Here is a 21235-nt window from a genome sequence, read left to right as displayed (position 1 = left end):
AGCCATCCAGTGAACACTGTGAAATGCCACGCCATCCTGAGAGAGAAATAAAAGGTCCTTCCTCCCTTGCTTGTGGCACCAAGGACTCTCTAGATGGTGTCATGAACAAATCTTGAATGGACCTGCAAATTGTAAAGATGTAAAGCACTGGACATGCATATGCAGGTGAAGGCAGTTTATTTACTCATGAGGAAGTAAGAGCTAGGTATAAACTTTTAAAAAATGCTGATTTTTTTAAAATTCAGAGGCATTATGTATATTAACCTGGATTTCACGCTATTAATGAGTCACAGAGGTATCCTTCCTATTGAATGGGAATTTATTACCCTTTTCTGTAGTGGGAAGATCTATTAAAGAGAAGAAAGAAGAAAGAATTGCTGTACAAAGTCTTTTGGCTGCTAATCCCAGGACTCTCCTCCCCTAATTTGGATATACTGGATGTGCATTCACTTCAAGGTAAAGAACACTTGATGGGGACCCCTGCCCCAGAAACATGGGACAAATAAAGAGCGGAGAGGCATCATGACATATGGACCGAAGATGTCTTGCAGGAGGTTGGACAGCTAAGATGCAGTAGTTTTGATCTTCACAGCTGATCTGATCTTCCGCCTTGGTCATACGTTTGATAAGCATAAACAACTCCCTGCTGGCAATCGCCCCCCCAAAAACCCCAACCCCACAAGATTATTCTCTTCTCATTTTGAAAACCCAAGTATAGCATGTAAGCAAGTTTTGTTATAGTGGCTGTTTAAATAATTTATTGCCTGTACTTTTTATTTAGCACTATTTCTGTATCATGTATGTATGTATGTATGTGCATTTTAAGTCATTTGATATGTTGACAATGTAAAGCGTGTACCATTAAAGGATGAAGACTCACAGAATTGTGTTTACTTGATAGTTCTGGGCCATCTAGAGCCCTGATTATTGACCACAGTGGCTGTATTTTGCAGGGGAGTTTGTCCAGAACAATTGGAGACCCCGGATTGCTTATTTTAGAGAAAAAAAAAATATAAGCATCAAATAATAGAAATTAGAAATACAGTCATCAGAGCTTGGTCATGTTGCTGTTTTCCAAAGAGAGTTTTTTTCTACTATGATTCATACTCTGCAGGAGGCTGTAGGCTTTTTTTTTTAGAGAAATTCTAAAAAAAAAAAAATTAAAAACCTTTTTAAAAAGCTATGCTGTATATTCAGGATAACAATTGTATTATGCAGCAGATTTCAAACCTATCTTTGGGTTTGGAAAAACAAGTGATTTTTGATGCCTAACCCATAATGCTGCAGCAATTTAGAACTCTGTTAGGATTGTCTCATTTCTAAAATATGGCAACTTGAAAGAAAAAAATACCCTTCTTTTGTATTGTTAAATCCAGAAATAACACTTTAGAGTAGCAGCCATAATTCCACAGCTATTTCTGCTTCTCAGATATAGTAATGCAAGATAAACTGTTAGGTAATCTCTGACCTCCTGAAAAGCAGGCTTTAATGACTGCATTAGATGATGAAGAAACTGAGATCTATAATGCACTATGAAAATAGCTTTCTTTTATAATATCACTGCTCTGATAGCATTCTCTTTCTGCCACTAGCAGCTTTCAAATTCACATTTTATTATCCATACGAATTGCAAACATTTTTTTTCAATTAGTTAAATTTAATTTTGCTAATGTTGGGTTATTTTATATCAGTATTAAGAAAGAAGTGGATTTAATTTTGTTTAAATAACCTGACTGTCAAGCTATAATATGAACCTAGAAGGGCATCAGATGCTTTTGATTCTTGATCTTGTAACTCCACAATATCTCTCTATGCTTCCATATGACAGACAAGATTTGAGGATTCTTCATGTTGGCAGCAAATAGCCAGCATAAGTAAACCACCATGGTTCACAGAAACACATAGAATTCTGCTTATCAACAGCCTAGTATTTCATGTCATATGCAAGGATATATCTTTTCCTTCTCACAAAGTCATGTTTCGGCTGAAATAATGAATGTGGAAAAGTTCTGTAAAGAGGACAGCTAGAATTTCTGGTAGAAGATATGGCTCTGTGCTTTAGATGTTACAGGCAGGGTTTGGCCGGTAGAAGTGTTTGTGGCTTGTACATTGCTTCCCAAATCTCCTTTTATTTTTAATCCCTTTTATCCATTCTTTTAAAAAGTTAACAAAGGGGCTAAATCAAGGCAATCAGTAAATCTTGTGCTGCCTGAATCCAAGAGTGACTTTTGCCATTCTATGTACAAATACCAATTGGATAGGTAATAGACAATTTTCTTCCACATTAGCAAAGGTTCTCTCTTGCACATAAAGCCAATGTACTATTTTTTTCTGCAAAGTAAGTGAATGGGCATAAGGCTCTCTGCTTCAATGCTGAGCTGCTACCTTCCCACATCTTCCACTTGACACTCCGACCTTGCTCTGCTTAAAAGTAAGATTAGCCTGCTTAGCTAGCAGCAATTGTAGTGCATCTGATTTCAGAACCTGGCTTGAGCTAAAGTATGGGTTGGTTTGCAGGTCCAGATTTCCCCCAAAATAAGTTCCTTATGAACCATAAAAACAATGGGAATTCAAGTAGACAGAACAGGGTGCAAACTCATTGACCATTTCCAATCGTCAGCATAGGATTTGATGTATTATGTTTGAACTAGGCTTACGAGGGCAATGTTAAAAGAATTGGTTGATTTTAAAGGTTCAGTTCTCATAAACAAAACACATGGACAAGTATGGGTAGATAGGAGATCTCCTCTGAAAGAGTGTTTATTTATTATACAGGTAGTCCTCATTTAGCGATTGACTCATTTAGTGACTGTTCGCAGTTTTGACAGTAATGGAAAAGTATCTTTGCAACCAGTCCTCACATTTACAACCTTCTCAGGTCTGTTAAGCAAAGGAAAGCTGCAGTAAGATCATAAGTGCAGTCACCTATGGGTGATACGTGTCTTCCTCAATTTTAGGTCCTCTACCAGAGGCCTGGAAGTTTGAGGGTTCTGCACAGTATCTTAGCTGTTCCTAGCACTGCACTCTTCTGGACAGAGAGCTTTGATGTTATCCCTGGGATCTGTTGGAGCCACTCTCCCAACTTAGGAGTCATGGCCCCGAGAGCTCCTACCACCACTGGACCACTTCAACTTTTACTTTCCACATGCTCTCTAGTTCTTCCTTCAGGTCCTGATACTTCTCCAGCTTCTCATGCTCCTTCTTCCTGATGTTGCTGTCACCTGGCACTGCTACATCTATCACTACTGGTGTCTACTACCATGATGTCTGGTTGATTGGCCAGTACCTGCCTGTCTGTCTGGATCTGGAAGTGCCACAGGAACTTAGCCCTGTCATTCTCCATGATATTCTGTGCAATCTCCCATCTGGACTTGGGGGGGGGGGTCTAGCCCATACACTGTGCAGATGTTCCTGTACACAATGCCAGCTACTTGGTTGTGCCGTTCAGTATATGCTGTTCCTGCCTGCATCTTACACCCTGCCACTGTGTGTTGGACTGTCTCTGAGTACCCTCTGCACAGTCTGCACTTGGGTCCTGTCTAGTGTGGTAGACCCCTGCTACTTTGGACCTGGTGCTTAGTGCCTGTTCTTGTGCTGCTATGATCAGTGCCTCAGTGCTGTCTTTCAGTCCAGCCCTTTCCAGCCACTGGCAAGATTTCCCAGTGTCAGCCACCTCAGCTACTGTATCTGCCAATGGTATATCCCATGCAGGGTCTTGTGTTGCCATGGCACTTCCTCTGCTTGAACTTCCTCCCATGTCTGCTGCTGCCTCAGGCATTCTCTCAGCAGCTCATATTTGGATGCCGTCTTGCTGATGTACTCCTGGATGCTCTGGTTTCATCCAGGACAGTGGCTTTGACATTCTCCAGACCCTGCCGGCCCTCTTTCTGGCTGGTGTATAGTCTCTGGGTATTGGACTTGGGGTGGAAATCTCTGTACATTCTAAGGAGCCTCCAGGTCTCATCAGCAGCTTCCGTGTCCTCCTTTGGCCAGCTCATTATACTGGCAGGGTGTATGTGTTGATGGCGTGGATCTTGTTCTTCCCATTGAGCTGGCTCTTCAGGACCTGTCTTATCCTTTGGAGGTACTTGGATGTTGCTGTCTTCCTTGCCTCCTCATTGTGGTTCCAATGTGACTATGGGATACCAAGGTACTTGTAGCTGGTTTCTGTGTCTGCTATGTGGCCCACTGGTAGTTCCACCCCATCAGTCTTAACTACCTTCCCTCTCTTTAGTACTATCCAGCCACACTTCTTCGAATGACATCCCAATGTCCGAATGACATCCCAATGTCCTCACTGTAGATCCATGTCAGGTGGATCAGCGAGTCAATGTCTCATTCACTCTTAGCTTAATGTCATCCATATAGAGGAGGGTAGCTGATGGTAGATGGTTATTTTCATATATATATATATATATATATATATATATATATATATATATAATGAAAATGTAAGCTTACACTTAGACTTTCTTCAGTGTTGTCATGGCAAAGGAAACACTTATTAACTGTACCTGGTCCTTTTCTTTCTTTTTGTGGTTGAAGACTGAAATGAATCTTCATTCATTTTTATTGAATGAAAGAATGCATGAATAAATAATGAATAAAGGTTCAATAAACATTTATAAGAATAGGAAGAAGAATAAATATATTATTAAGAAATTTGCTTTGTTAGACCAAGAGTAGCATAATATGTACTTTCTTTTCATTACTAGTGTACATCTTTCTATAAGTCCTACTGGATGATACATTCTTGGGACCATTAGTAAAAACAGAGTTCTAAGAGAGTTTTGTTTAAAATATGGTGAAGTTTAATTTTACAAGATTAATGCATGTTCAGTTTCAGATGTGAATGGTTCTCTGTTAGCATGAATGATTCTGAGAATATAAAATGAATACTTGTCAGGTTGTAGAGAATAAAATTAATATCTAAATGTAAGTACAGAAAGCTTTAAAGTCAATATCAAGATATGAAAGTTTCCTTATCCAAATAGGGAATGGAGAAGAATAATGTGGAACCCATTAGGAAATGATAGTTTTGGCTCAGACACTCATCTATATAAAAGTTCTATGAGATTTTTCATTACCTTGACTCACTGTCAGACAGTGTTAAATCTTCCCTTCCTAGTCACTGGATTTCCTCAAACAAATGAATGCATTTTAAAAATCAAAACCAAACACATTTGTGATTTTAAGAAAATGAAAATACAGATAGTTATGGAAACATTGAGAATATATTTTTTTAAAATGGGACTAGATGCCAACAGAGGCTCCATAAAGATAGTTAGATATAAATTCTTCACTTAATCAGTGGCCTTAACTCTGATGTCATAATCTGTGGGTGGTGCACAAAATTCAGCAGCTAAATCTCCACATTTTGCGTGGCAGATTTTTTTTTTCTTTACAAAAGAGTAGAAATGAGAAACCTCTAGGAGATAGACTGTTTCCATTTCCACATTTGAACCCACACATATTCATCCAGACTGCCCAAAATTATGCTGCTGAAATTCAGGCATTTTGGGCCATGGAGGTAGGGGTACCTAATGAGTTTTTAGAGTAGAAATGGGTTTGCCTTCCAGAGGCTTCTTTTATCCAACCCTTAAAAGATGGATGGATGGATGGATGGATGGATGGGGCTGAAAAAAATTGGCTTCTTTCATTAACCTTCCTGTGCTCTTGCCTGTGGCCTTCCAGCTGTTCAAGGGAGTAAACTGCATCTCTTAATCCTGGGAAAGTTTCAAACTTCTCCCCTAATTAAATTGCAATATTAGATAGTTATCAAGACATTAATTATTAGTTTTACTATTGCACTTCTGCAAAATATGGAGAGCTCTTTTCTCCTGCCATGTTTCAGCATGCATACTCCCCCAAATAACCTGCAATTGCCATCTACTACCTCAGGATTAAATAAAATGAAAGAAATGTGTGTCATCAAAGAGATTATCCATCATTAAATATTATTTCTACCTGAACTATGTGCAGGTTAAATCAGTTATTTAGTAAATTTCAGCTGATATCATTATGTTTTATGTTGTCCTTTAATCTGTTCAGTATACCCATGAGACATTTGGTTATTTGTGGGACTGCCTGTCACAGAGAGTATCTGCCGGTCCTACCAAGGGTAGCCACACTCCAGGTCCCTTCCCTGAAATGTTGCCAACAAGATGACCCCAGAAGCATGCCTTTCCATGGCTGCCCCTACCTTGCAGAACACCCTCCCCCAGTGACTGAGCAGGCCCCCAGCCTGTTAGCCTTCCAGAAGACCACCACAACCTGGGGTTTTTTTACTCAGGCACTGGGGTAGAGTGATGGTGTGTGGGGCTGGTTGCTGGCATCCCAGACCCAGGAGGATGCCTGAGGTCCTTCCTTTTAGTTTTCATTTTATGGTTTTATGGTTTTTATGGTACTGTGTTTTATTGTTGTTGTGGGCCACCCAGAGTTTAAGATGGGCACCCATACAAATCTTTCAAATAAATAAAAATATATATTTTCCTTTCTCTTCTTTTGCAATTTATGGATGGTGCTCTCTCTCCTGGGGTTCCAAAAAGCCCTTAAAACCTGGTTTTGGTCCCAGGCTTGGGGTTAATGTGTTTGGGGGAAGCCCTGTTGTGCTTTGCTTTAATGGTTGTTTTTAGTCCTGGCTGCCTTGTTTTGCTTTATGTTTTATGTTTTTAATTGTTTTAATCTAGTATTATATTTTGTAAGCCTCCGAGTCCACTAGAGTGGGTGGCTATATTAAATAATAATAATAATAATAATAATAATAATAATAATAATAATAATAATATTCATTCTAGGGCAACTTTTTTCCAATCCTTTGCTGTTCTTGTAGATTAAGATTGGAGTTCTTAGTGTTAAGAAAAAATGGGGAATAGTTTATATGATTTGTGATATACAATTCTAAGACCTCCAAAATAGAGGGCAAGTTAAGACAGGAAATTGCATAGGAATATTATATAGTAGATCAAACCATAACTGATCTGGATATATCCCTAGTTGGTGCCTAGTGAATATTTTTGGAAATATGGGGACCATTCCATGAAGCGTGTGTGGAAAAAACTGAATTTCCTATCGTATATGACTGACATTACAATAGGTAGAGCACCTAGCCAGCCTTAGCTGATCTCAAGGGTTGGGTTTGGCTGGTACTTAGATGGGAGACCAGCAGGAAATCCCAGGACTGTTGGCTAAACTGGGATTTTTTTTAAAAAAAAACACCCATTATCCTGGAAAAAGGCAACAGCACACTGCTTCCTTATTTTAGTCAAGAGAATTACATGGACTATTCAGAAGTCAAGACTGACTTGGAAATCTTCATGTTTACCTCATCAAATATCCATCAAGATGTACCTGTATAATGCACAGGACTCCAAGCAAGGCAAAGAAGTTGTATCCCTGCTATTTAGCTGATTCCAGGTCAATCTTCTTTTTCCACATACATCCTTCTTGCTTGGTAGAGGCCTTTTTCTCCTAATTCTCCTGACTGATATACAAATGATGCAGGCAGCAAGGGAGAGAGGGGAGAAAAGTCTCTCATCTTCCTTCAACTCTCCAAGCCCTCCTGAGCAAGCCAAGTAGTAGATTTCAGAGGAAGAAGACAGATGTACAAAAAGACGTTGGGAGGAACAATGGAAAAGACTGATCCCATTGTGCTCCCAGTGATGTTATCAGAGTGCACTGGGGACAGAGTGGATTCAACACAAATTATGCTGTTTGCCGAGTTTGGAAGCAAATTTGTTTTTTGAACTTGATGCAGTGCGATCATCAAATTACTACTCCAAATGTATTGAAAATATTACTGAAATACTTATACATCTTATTTTAAAAAGAGGAATAGTGGAGAGTCATTATATGGAGCCCTAGGGTACAATATTTGATGGCTGCAAAAAACTGAGGATTGCCTCTCCCCACATTAATTAAAGTTCATAGATAATCTCAATGCATCTCTTGTTCAGTGACTAAGTATACATTTTCTAGTATGCCATAATTTTACTTTTTATATATGTATAAATTTTATTAAATTTCCAAAAGATTAAAATACAAGAAGGTGGAAGGGAGGGAGGGAGGGAGGAAGGAAGGAAGGATGGATCAGTAAAGAAAAGGCATAGAAAAAGAAAGGTAGCTTCTGACTTTCCTTGGTACAGGTATAAATGTAAAATATATTCACCTCTTACTCTAGTATCTAAAAATTTACATAGCAGAAAATAATTCTTAGTCTAACATTAAAAACAAATTCATAGAATCAATCTATTTCAACAATATGTATGATTTGTACAAGATATTTCTATAGGTATAACGTCAATCATCAAATCCCAAAATCAAAACTGTATTTTTTTGAGCGTCAAGCAAAAAATCGAAGAGTGGTTTCCAATTAGAAACAAAACTTGACAATGCCCTCTCTTTAAGCAAAGTAGTCAGTTTCGTCATCTCTGCCAGTTCCATTCATTTCAATATTCATTCTTCAGCAGTAGATATTTGTAAATCCTTCCATTTTTGCGCATATAAAAGTCTCGCCATAATTGTACTCAAGGTGCCACAAAATCAACTGTTCTTTTTGCTTAAGGAGATTTAACATAGCTATTTTTCCAGAAATGTTTATAGCGTAGCTACAATTGTGTTGCAATTAACTACACCTAACCATACCACACTTAACTAATTCCTCTTGGCCTAAGAAAACACACACACACAAACATACACACACACACACACACAATTGCTGGATTCCCACCTGTGCTCTAAAAATGAGGGAACAGATGCTTCACAGTCTGTAATAACTAACAGACAGTCATCTTAATCTTTGTGCTTTATGTCTTTATGATGCAATTGTGAATTATCTTGTTTGCATTGTAATTAAAGAGCTGAGCAGATGGAGGAAGATTTATTTCAAGGCAAGATATCCATTGAAATAACCAAGTCAGGGTTCCCAAGCAATTGTGACTGCAACCCTGATCCATTAAATGGAAGATTATATTGTTGTTGTTTAGTCGTTAAGTCATGTCCGACTCTTCGTGACCCCATGAACCATATTGCGCCAGGCCTTCCTGTCCTTCACTGCCTCCCTGAGTTTGCTCAGTTTCATGCTCATTGCTTCAGTGATGCTATCTAACCATCTCATCCTTTGCCGTCCTCTTCTCCTTTTGCCTTCAATCTTTCCCAGCATCAGGGTCTTCTCCAAAGAGATCTCTCTTCGCATTAGGTGGCCAAAATATCTGAGCTTGAGCTTCATTATCGATCCTTCCAATGAGCAATCAGGGTTGATTTCCTTTAAGATTGACTGGTTTGACCTCCTAGCAGTCCAGGGGACTCTCAAGAGTCTTCTCCAGCACCACAGTTCAAAGGCATCAATTCTTCGGCGCTCGGCCTTTTTTATGGTCCAGCTCTCACAGCCATACATTACTACTGGAAAAACCATAGCTTTGACTATGCGGATCTTTGTCGGCAAGGTGACGTCTCTGCTTTTTAATATGCTATCTAGGCTTGCCATAGCTTTCCTCCCAAGGAGCAAGCGTCTTTTAATTTCATGGCTGCAGTCTCCGTCTGCGGTGATCTCCATTTCTACCCCTTCTATTTGCCAGGAATTGATGGGTCCAGATGCCATGATCTTAGTTTTTTTAATGTTGAGTTTCAAGCCAGCTTTTGCACTCTCCTCTTTCACCCTCATCAAGAGGCTCTTTAGTTCTTCTTCACTTTCTGCCATTAGGGTGGTATCGTCTGCATATCTGAGGTTGTTGATGATTCTCCCTGCAATCTTAATTCCGGCTTGTGATTCTTCCAGCCTGGCATTTCTCATGATGTACTCTGCATATAGGTTAAATAAGCAGGGTGACAGTATACAGCCTTGTCGTACACCTTTCCCTATTTTGAACCAATCGGTTGTTCCATGACCGGTTCTAACTGTTGCTTCTTGGCCCGCATACAGATTTCTCAGGAGACAGGTAAGGTGGTCTGGTATTCCCATCTCTTTAAGAATTTGCCACAGTTTGTTGTGATCCACACAATCAAAGGCTTTTGCATAGTCAATGAAGCAGAAGTAGATATTTTTCTGGAACTCTCGTGCTTTCTCCATGATCCAGCGAATGTTGGCGATTTGATCTCTAGTTCCTCTGCCTCTTCGAAACCCAGCTTGTACATCCGGTAGTTCTCGGTTCATATATTGCTGAAGCCTAGCTTGTAGGATTTTGAGCATAACCTTGCTAGCATGTGAAATGAGTGCAATTGTGCGATAGTTTGAGCATTCTTTGGCGTTGCCCTTCTTTGGAATTGGAACGTAAACTGACCTTTTCCAATCCCGTGGCCACTGTTGCGTTTTCCAAACTTGCTGGCATATTGAGTGCAGCACTTTAACAACATCATCTTTTAGTATTTTAAATAACTCAGCTGGAATCCTGTCATCTCCACTAGCTTTGTTGTTAGCAATGCTTCCTAAGGCCCACTTGACTTCACTCTCTAGGATGTCTGGCTCAAGGTCAGTGATCACACCAGCGTGGACATCAGGGACATTAAGATCTTTCTTGTATAGTTCTTCTGTGTATTCTTGCCACCTCTTCTTAATCTCTTCTGCTTCTGTTAGGTCCCTGCCTTTTTTGTCCTTTATCATGCCCATCTTTGCACTAAACGTTCCTTTCATATCTCCAATTTTCTTGAAGAGATCTCTAGTCTTCCCCATTCTATTGTTTTCCTCAATTTCTTTGCATTGTTCATTTAAGAAGGCCTTCTTATCTCTCCTGGCTATTCTCTGGAAATCTGCATTCAGTTGCTTATATCTTTCCCTTTCACCCTTGCTTTTCGCATTTCTTCTTTCCACAGCTATTTGTAAAGCCTCATCAGACAGCCATTTTGCTTTCTTGCATTTCTTTTTCTTTGGGATGGTTTTAGTTGCTGCCTCCTGTACAATGTTACGGACCTCCGTCCATAGTTCTTCAGGCACTCTGTCTACCAAATCTAATCCTCTAAATCTATTCATCACCTTCACTGTGTACTCACAAGGAATATGATCTAAGTCATACCTGAGTGGTCTAGTGGTTTTCCCTACATTCTTCAATTTAAGCCTAAATTTTGCAGTAAGAAGCTCATGATCTGAGCCACAGTCAGCTCCTGGTCTTGTTTTTGCTGTCTGTATAGAGCTTCTCCATCTTTGGCTGCAAAGTATATAATCAATCTGGTTTCGGTATTGACCATCTGGTGATGTCCATGTGTAGAGTCGTCTCTTGTGTTGTTGGAAAAGAGTGTTTGCTATGACTAGCTTGTTCTCTTGACAGAACTCTATTAGCCTTTGCCCTGCTTCATTTTGTACTCCAAGGCCAAATTTGCCTGTTATTCCGATTACTCCTTGACTTCCTACTTTAGCATTCCAATCCCCTATGATGAAAAGGACATCTTTTTTTGGTGCTAGTTCTAGAAGGTGTTGTAGGTCTTCATAGAAGCGGTCAACTTCAGCTTCTTCAGCATCAGTGGTTGGGGCATAGACTTGGATGACTGTGATATTGAATGGTTTGCCTTGGATACGCACTGAGATCATTCTGTCGTTTTTGAGGTTGTACCCCATTACTGCCTTCCCCACTCTCTTATTCACTATGAGTGCAACTCCATTTCTTCTAAGGGTTTCTTGCCCACAGTAGTAGATATAATGGTCACCCGAATTAAATTCACCCATTCCCGTCCATTTCAGTTCGCTGATTCCCAAGATGTCGACGTTCAATCTTGTCATCTCATGTTTGACCACATCCAGCTTGCCTTGGTTCATAGATCTTACATTCCAGGTACCTATACAATATTGTTCTTTACAGCATCGGACCTTCTTTTCGCTTCCAGATACATCCACAGCTGAACGTCCTTTCGGCTTTGGCCCAGCCGCTTCACTCTTTCTGGAGCTACTTGGAATTGCCCTCCGCTCTTCCCCAGTAGCATGTTGGACACCTTCCGACCTGAGGGGCTCATCTTCCGGCATCATATCTTTTAGCCTTTTAACATTGTCCATGGGGTTTTCTTGGCAAGGATACTGGAGTGGGTTGCCATTTCCTTCTCCAGTGGACCACATTTTGTCAGAACTCTCTGTCATGACCTGTCCGTCTTGGGTGGCCCTGCACGGTATAGCTCATGGCTTCACTGAGTTACGCAAGCCCCTTCGCCACGACAAGGCAGTGATCCATGAAGGGGGGAAGATTATATACTCTCTGTTTTTTACTGAGGTAGGATGGCATAGAGAGACAGATATTGTGCAGAAGAATGGTCCATATTGGGGTGCTACTTAACACCACAATGGACAGGTACAAAGCATATCTAGCTGTACCTACATATCTTAAGGTTGTTTTAGTTGTATGCATATGTATCATACATATAATTAAGAATTGATCCTACTCTCCCTTTCTCTAACTTTCAGTGTTGAGTGTTCGCTACAATGATTCTAAAGCCATTTCTATCCCCAATCCAGATGGAAAATGCACAGATCACCTTTTAATAAAAGTTTATTGACATCTGTCTTATTCCTAATAGTTGGATGAAAGCCACTGGTATGTTTAACTTTCTTTAACATCTGGGATGCCTTGGACACCATCCAGGCTGAGGGGGAAATGGGTGGGTGGGATTACGCCATACTGAGTTGTCTCTTGTTTAATAAGATTTGTGTTGGTTAGCTTGGAACAACTGCAGTCATCAAATGCTGCTTTTCATTTATTAACCAAAATTAGAGAATGAGCTTATGTAGCATTTCCATCTTAGTTGTTGTGCCAATTTATAAAATGAAAAGACAGACATGTCTAGTGTCTGAATGGTGTCCCCTTTCCTGTAACAGAAATTAGGATTCATAACAGAGTAGGAGGTGAATCAGAGCTGAGCCTGGATGCTTCCTGCTTCCAAGAGATGATGAACACTGTCACATAAAATGTGGCATAGAGATGATGCTATACCTCTTCTCAAAATGTATGACACCCCCACAACCTATGGCAACCCTAGTTAAAGTCAGGGGCTGATGAAGGTGACAGTATTTTAGGATCTTTTGGGACCTGGGAGTGTATTAGGGTTGGGACTAGGGCTGGGGTAGGATGAGTAGGAAGTTGGGCTTCAAGAAAAATAGGACAACACAACAATTTATCTCACAAAAATACAAGAACGTGCTAGCATCCCTGTTCCCACAACCCTTGTGTCTATCATTTGTTTTGTGTCCAGTGAAAACAAACTCTGAGAGCTGACTGTATAGAAATGGGAGAAGAATGATTGTAAGCAATGTAAATATATGCCTCCCAATGCAGAGGCTCCATTGCCATGGCAACATAGAAGCAACGCTAGGTAGAAAAATTTGAGCAGATGCAGAAATGATGTTGTGGTGCTGTGGTTGCATTTAAACAACTTTCGAAATGGCTGCGATACATGACATATTACCAAAATAATGTAAGGAGGAGAGTGAAGATCAGTCCTCAATAAATCATACCCAAATATCAGAAGGTTGGAAACCAATTGCAATTGATGCATGTGCTCTGATTAGTTAAGAAATAGTTAAACTAACAGTGGAGTCAGGCTGGAAGCCAGAGGGCACTGTGAGCATTTCATGCGATGGAAAACAGGCTCTGTTGGCTGCAGAATTGTGGCTGTGAATATCTTGACGTTAGTGGCAAACCTGGCATTGAGGCAACAATTTAGTCTAAAAATGTATGGTTCTCCTTAGGGAAAATGCCTGGGGAGAAAGGCTGATACTTAGCTCCATAAGATTACTGCGTGCTGCTTGCTGGAAGCGCCCTGTGACTAAATAAGGAAAATAAAGATTTTATTACATTTGCTTTTTACTTTCAAGCTGCTTATTCTTGTTTACTTTTCTGACGTTGTTGGGTTTTTTGCCCATATTAAAGACATTTTAATGGGGAGGCTCACGGAGACTGCAGGGGCATTCTTTGGAAATAAGAATTACAAGTAGCTATAGGCTCAGCAGGTGGCAACATCTAACTGATCTTGACTGATCTCAAAAAGCAAAGTTGGGTGTACTTAGCACTTCAGTGGGAAAGCACCAAGTAATCCTGGGGCTGTGGGCTAGCCTGGGAAGTTTTTTTGTTTTTGGTTTTAAAGTCCCAGTAGAAGGCAAACCACATGTCCATAAAGTCACAAGGAATTAAGTTGACTCAAAGGGGAATTTACATTTACTTTAGAGTACTTCACTTTTAAAGAATGCACAACTCTCAGAAAAAACAAAAGCAAAATATAATTTGGGTAGGATGAGATAAACTGAAGTGAAAGAGTTTCTCTGTGTGTATCCTGTACAGTAGTTCTGCCTGTGTGGGTGTCAGGCCTAGGCCAAGAAACTCCAAGAGACAATGCCAATTCAGTCCAGCTATGTTTATTAGCTACAACCTCTAGCAAGAAGCTTCCCAGACTAAAACCCCAGTTCCCAAAGTACTCCAGCCACAACAGTGTGAATTCCTCAGGGAGGTGCCAGTCTCATCCTCTTGTTCCTCCCACGCTCTTCTGGGGAGCTAAGAAAATGTTTATCTCCCTGAGCTTGGCCTTCATAATTCCATTCCATCACAGTGGGGTGCATCTCATCTTGGGCTTGAGAATATGTGTGTGCTTCACCTGAGGTTTAAGTGTAGCTAGAATGTGTGTCTTTCTCTAATTAATAACAATTTGCTTTTTGTGAAATGGGTATTCTATGGTACTTTTGTATGTGCAGTGAAGGGGGGGGGGAGAGATATGATCACTTTTGCTCCCTCTGAGCATGCTATCGCTAAAGCTGCTGAGGGGCAAGTGGACAGATTCAGGGATTTAGGTGTTTATCGGGTGGACAGGAAGGTCCTGCAAGCAGCAAATTACTGTAGAAACCCTTTCTTTCTTCCTGATTGGGTTTGGCAGAACTGGGACCAGTAAGGTAAAGTTGCTAGAGAAAATATAGCCAAACACATCAGAGATCTTTTATTTCTTTTCAGTGCTGCTTGGGCTTAGTTTGAGTCTTGCGTTACATCTACTCTGTTGACAGGTTAATGATTTGTACTTCTACACTTTGTGTAGCTTGGCATAGCTAAGCTATTTCCTCAAGTCTTTGCTTGTATTTGCCTTAATGAAAATGAAAATCTTTTGTTTTTTGTTCCCAGTGTTTGCACTAGCCCAATGCACTTGCAAACTGCTTGGGCCTTTTAAGCCTGGTCAAAAGGGAAAAGCAGAGCCATTTATTTAAACTCTTACTCCCAGAAAAGGGAATTTCTTTCTTCTACCATATCCAGATCCCAGGGACAGGGCCACCCCTCCACTCAAGAAGTGGTGGTGACAGCGTAACTATCTGCCCAGGTGAAATAGTCACATCTAGACACCCAGGAACTCAGGGTATAGATAGTTGGGAATCCCAGGAAAGGATACAGCAAGTTGTGTAGATGTAGGAATCACATACCACCACCCCTCCTTTTGCCACAGTGCACCTATTGAAGATACTCCAATATTGTGTAATAGTAATATCAAGGTTCTGTATAATAAAAGTGTTCATTGTACTGTATTTGCAATCTCTCATGGTTTTGATACTAAGTGTGTAAAACCAGTTGGTGGCCTTATCCTGATACTAATAATATTAGGAGAGAGAGGATTTCTTAAGACTAGAACTATGCATTGATCTGAGCTAGAAGAGAGAAAGATGATTCCAAGCATACGGAGATGCTCACGTCATACCCATCAGCACCTCCTTAAATCAAACATGTCTTCTGGGATCATGTCTATCAAGGGGGGGGGAAAAGCAGCATGGGAGTGCCACTGAATACCTCAAATCGCCCTTTTCTCTTCCAAACCTTATTGTTGTATAATCTTCCTTTGGACCAGAAGGTGTATAGACTTGGGAGGCCTGAAAGCACATGGTGTCAAGCATTTAGCAGCAGTGTACATACAGCCAAGAAAATTAGGCTCACACATAATGTCATTGATCAGGTGTAATGCCAGTAAAAAAAGGTTAGGTTAGATAATTTTGGAAATTAGATTACACCCCAGCCCTCGTTTATCAGTGAATACGTAAGATGGGGGCCTCTGCGAGCTATTTAATCTTCTTTTTCAGTCTTCCTAATAGGTGAACTGATGCCTTGCTTAAGAGGTAAGGCAGAACAATCCATCTGGTCCTCATTAGCCATGTTTTGAGGATCTCCTCCTTCTTTCTCAGAGTCCAAGAATGCCCATATATACTGCTTCAAACATTTTGAAGAATTCCATTTTTGCATGTTAACCTCCTGATGCCCCTTCCCACCCCATACATTTTCTGAACAGAAAAAGAAGAAAATCAGGGTCATTTACAGATGGAATCAAGACTTTCAGTTTGTCAACTATTGTTTTCACAAGTAGTTGTCACAAAATATTTCTGGGTCAGAAAGGGGTTACCTTTATATACCGGGGACAATACTGTGGACTTGTGTATCTTTATATGCTGTGGACAGTGCTGAGAAAAAGGGGGCAATTGAGATAACAGTGAGAAAGACTTAAATGTTCAGTGCATATTTCATCTTAAATTTGCTTTCCTGAATAACAGGGCAATCCATTTTCATCTACAGCCTGTGGGAAAAAAATCCTGGATGGATATACTAGCATCACTGATTATAACATATTATGTAATCCTATGTATATTTGCGATAAGCTGCAGTTCTCAAAGAAGAGAAAATTCATTTGCTCTGGGAAAAAAGCACAAGGAAATATTGACTAGTACTACAAAGTCTTGTCAAAGAAATCCTGACATGTATATTTAGTAATGTTAGTAAAGCAGGAAATTAAACAACAGTCTGTTTATTTTAAAAAATATATTCTTGATATTTTAGCTCATAGTTTTCATTAAAGAAATATTCAAAGATTGCATGAGAGTAAATTCACCATTTCATTGGCTTTAATACTTCTTTGTAATGGGAACAGTGGCTCTTGGGAAGAGCACCCACCTATTTAATTTTAAATTTGGATTTTCAGGTTTCTGGAAAGTGAAGCATAGAGGATCTTCATGAAGAAAGCCCAGCCTAGAGCTTCACAGAGGGACCCTCGGGACATTTCTTTCATTGGTTTCTAATGTCATTTCCCCCCTTTTTATAGGTACAGAGTCTTGTACAATGGTCATCACCTGGAACATGACAAGCTTCCAATCCATAATGACCCAGAATCCCAAGAGTCCTGCTTCTGACAAGGCTTCCCCGAAAGTGATCTATCCTGAACAGATACAAGAGGAACTTAAATGCCAGATTGATATTGTCTGCATTGCCATAATGCTGTCTTGTACTGACTTGACATTGGCAACAACAGCTAAAGTGTGCTTACCAATAGCGTAGAGTGACATAGAGTGGCACGAAGTTACTGTTGCTTCTGACTGATGCTGGGGAGCCATAATGCTTTGCATGTGATGAACAAACCATAAGCAACATACTTGATTGTCCTTGTGTTTGTTCTAAGTGATGTGTCATACACACGATATACGTCTTTTCCCAGACATTGATATTTGACCTGAAAGTGCTAAGATCCAATTATAATTCTGCTTTACCAAAAAATGAGACTTTTTTCTCAATTATTTTTATTCATGAGCTTTGCCAGTGATACAACAACAAAAAGGAACAGTTGCTCTGTGTTGTTTTTCCTAGGGTATCTCCTGGTCTGTAGAAGCCAAAGAACATAACTATCCTTGAAGGGGAATTGACGGTGATACAAAAGGATAGTCTGTAATGTCCTGCGACCCCCATCAAGAAAAGTGAGAATGGTGGTCAGTAGATAACAGACATTTTTCATCAGTTAGAGCCCATTGGATAAATCGTTTCAGAGGCTGAAAAATTGAGGAAAAGAATGGCTCACCTGTTACAGCCAATTAACTGCCATCTCGTGGTGTGTTTAGTTAGGTACATTCAAATCACCTCTAGAGCTGGATAATGTATTAGAAGAACAATCGACCTGTGTTCCTTAAATCATTTACTTCTCACCCCAATTTGTCACCAACTGGGACATTCACTCAGGGACAGTGAACAATTAATAATAATAGCAATTCGAGTGTCTAAGTTGGTTAGGATTTGCTACTGATCGGTGTCCCAAAGAATCAGGACCATCAGATAAACAGGGAGGAAGCCAATAGCATAAGCTGCAGCAAGCTGTTGAAATGGTAATGGCAACAGGAACAGTGGCTGAAGGGCAGGATAGCAAGGAAAAGTTTAGTCTGCAAGTTCTCAGTAGAAGATTAATTGACTGAGCTCCCACAACATTCTGTACCATAATGCGACTCGTGGGCTTGAGATTTAGAGTGTTGAACTCAGTCAGTAAGGTTTGTAAACTGTGTTTTATGGATCAGTATGTTGCGTGAGCTCTGAAGTTGAACAGGCTGAAGACCTGCAGCAGAGACTTTATAGAGCTAAGTAGAAGTGCACTGGCACCTTGAGACACTTGATGAGGTATCACATCACCTGCCTAGAACAGTAAAGCTGCTTTGTTGCCCCTCTGGATTAACAGCTCAGCCTACAGCTCCTTCGCTTGGCATGTAGACATAGACGCATCGGAGCCTGGTTGCTAGGAATCTAAGCTTTCAGATCCCTGGTCCCTTTACTGTGTTTTTCTCTTCTTGCGCTTTGCGGAGTAATTTCTCAACATGACTGTCTGTTTCAAAGGATGAAAGAAGAATGTCACTGTCAACTGTTCCTTCTGCTATGTCCTGCATGCAGATGTTACTCTCTATATTAAAAATTCCCTTTTTTCATGTTATGTTGACAGGCATGGCTGAAGACTAAGGGATGCTGGAAGATTGATGTTCATGTTCTTGGAAAGAAACAGATCAAGTGTAGATTTGTACTAGGGCTGTGCAACATTTCAGAATTGATTCCCCAAAGGTGCTTTGGAGACACAGGGGCACAAGTGTAGCACCTGTCTGACACTAATGAAAACAGCTGAATGATCCTTGTTGACAGGCGCTATGCTTGCACTGTTGCAAACACTGAAGCACCTTTTGGGAATTGGGTCTCAATCATTGCACTCTTTATTTGTCCTGTCCTTGACTGAAAATCTAACCCAAAAATGAGAGCTGTGTTCAAGAAAATGGATAGGTACTTTGCTATATTGTATAATTATATACAAACTTTTTTTTAATATACAGAAGACAGTTCTGCATTATTTATTATTATTTTTAAAGGGAAAAACTATTTGCCCATTAAAGGATTCTAAGTGTACGAGCTAACACATTATTGTTACTTTTTATTTGGTTTGCTATTTTATTATTCTCTGGTTATGTGTCAACTACTCATAGTAAAAAGAAGAAACTACCTTTTTAAAGTGGCAGAGCAAATGCAATTCAAAGACTGCGTTATTGGCCTGGTCTTGGTTGGAGATATGGTTGTGAGGGGACTTTCAAGCTTTTTATGCTAACCTTCTGTTAACCCCTGGGATAAGTGCAACTGACTCTAGTTTCAGAAGTTGACAATACAATCCCTATTCACATTTTCTTAGAGTCCCACTAACATCAGTGAGATTTAGTCTAAGCTGAGCGTGTGACAGATTGCAGCTATTTTGATGTGTTCATTCCTTGATTCCAGTTGCACAAGATATATTCCATGAACAGGAATACATATCCTCTACTCTGCTCTGCAGACACTATATAGCTGTATTTTCTAGAGGTAAACACTTCTGTCCTGCAGAAAAATGCCTGGATTTCACTTTTAATGGGTGGAGAAAAGTAAAGTTTTGTGTCTGAATGGTTTTCTTGGCAATAATATGTCAGTGATTTGCCATTACTATTTTTTGAGGTTTTTTTTTTTTAAACTTCCCTGTCTAGCTTACAGGCCACCCCTCACACCCAACCCCCAGGTCAGACTGTGGTTAGCTAAGCTAGTATCTGCAATGTATTTCCCAAAGGGAACCTTTAAACCAGGTTTCTTCAACCTCCAGAATTATAGTGCAAACTTTGTAGAGGGTACCAAGTGGGGGAATATTTATGAGTTTTAGTGTACATTGGAGCTAAGATGGGCCAGTTGGTTGGCCAAATAATGCATCTTATATACATATATCCCTATTCTGTTTCCAGCAATCAGGAAACCTGGGAAGAACCAGTTGTGTGACACTATGATATACTAGCTGCTATTCTATTCTTTTTGCCATGGGAGAGCTTATAGGCATATTAATAGACTACACTACCACCATATATATGCATTATATATATATATATACCTCTCTTGGGCCTTGGGAATCCTCTTAATCTTCTCCCCTCCATTTCCTAAGCAGCTCTGCACATGTGGTGAGGCTGAGTTCTGCTGACCTGCACGAAGCACATGTAAGAGCCAATAGCTTCTTCTCATCAGAATGTCCAACCATTCTCACCTACTTCCAAATATTTCTTCCCTCTTTTTCAGATGTTCTCCAAACCACATGGCAGCTACTCATCCATAGGCAAGTTCCATGTAGCTAAGAAAACATTTAAATGATTTAACAAGGTGGGTGGGGTCCAACCACTCTGCAGTTTCTTAGTAGAATTAACTACAATAAGGTGATGTGTAAAAGACCGACTTATACAGCCCTGCACACACACAAACTGGTTTTCATGTGGCTGGAAGAACAACTATTTTAGAATTAGTTTGGTTCTCAATACCTTATAGAGTACTTTAGGGAACTTAGACGTTCCAGATGTTCTTGAACTGACAGTTCCAAACATCTGTCACCATTGGACATGACAATTTCCCATTCTTACTTGATCACTTTCTATGTTTTCATCTGAATTTATTTATATAATGCTGATAAATCTGAAAATTAGATTTGATAAACAAGCAGGAGCAATATTTATAACCTTAAAAGTTCTTGTGTAAGCTTGGTTGCCTTTAGATTATTTCTGTGCACGCTCCTTTTTTTGACCTCTTTAAAGGGTATGCTTTCTTGTTGAATAAATCAGTGTTTGGTTGATGGAGTGCTGGTCATTCTTCCCAAAGAGAATTCTGCTGGATGGCTTATTTTTTCTTACTATTGCACACATTATATGGAGCAACAGGCTTGCCCCTGCAATAGACTGAAGCTGTACTACGGACTGCGATTGGAGCTTGCTACTTTTCCAAGAATTGCACTACAGCTCATACAAAATATGTTCTGAAATGGAAATAAGTTCATGGAAAAAGCATCCACTGTACATAAGAACTGACCTCTTCTGCCTTGATTAGCTGTTTGCTTTTTAAAGATGGAATAAAGGAAACTTAATAAATATATTTCACAGATAAAAGAAAAAAACCTGGGAATTGCTAAAAACTAAGAGAAGTGGTTATATACTTCAATTAAGAGATGTTCAACCCTGCCTGGA

At 39.9% G+C, this 21235-nt stretch overlaps 1 protein-coding gene across 10 annotated transcripts in view; it reads left to right on the top strand.

Annotated features, from left to right (window-relative positions):
- Nucleotides 1-20836, top strand: part of HTR4 (5-hydroxytryptamine receptor 4) — a 239355-nt gene extending 218519 nt beyond the window's left edge. For 7 of the 10 annotated variants that reach the window (XM_088133628.1, XM_088133626.1, XM_088133630.1 and 4 more), the window contains one exon: nt 17026-20836. In XM_088133628.1, the coding sequence (XP_087989754.1) occupies nt 17026-17113 (88 nt within the window). In that variant the 3' untranslated portion in view covers nt 17114-20836. Of the gene's footprint in view, nt 1-338; nt 911-17025 lie in introns of those variants that run through there. The other 3 variants (XM_088133633.1, XM_088133632.1, XM_088133634.1) reach the window with 3 other exon arrangements.
- The last annotated feature ends 399 nt before the right edge of the window (nt 20837-21235 follow it).

This window comes from Python bivittatus, unplaced genomic scaffold (assembly GCF_059951505.1).
Source record: "Python bivittatus isolate LINGU-HERP-01145 unplaced genomic scaffold, Pbiv_v1 ctg000080_np1212, whole genome shotgun sequence".
Lineage (NCBI taxonomy): Eukaryota > Metazoa > Chordata > Lepidosauria > Squamata > Pythonidae > Python > Python bivittatus.
The sequence above is the reverse complement of the archived record's forward strand: the minus strand, read 5'-3'. Positions and strand labels throughout refer to the sequence as shown.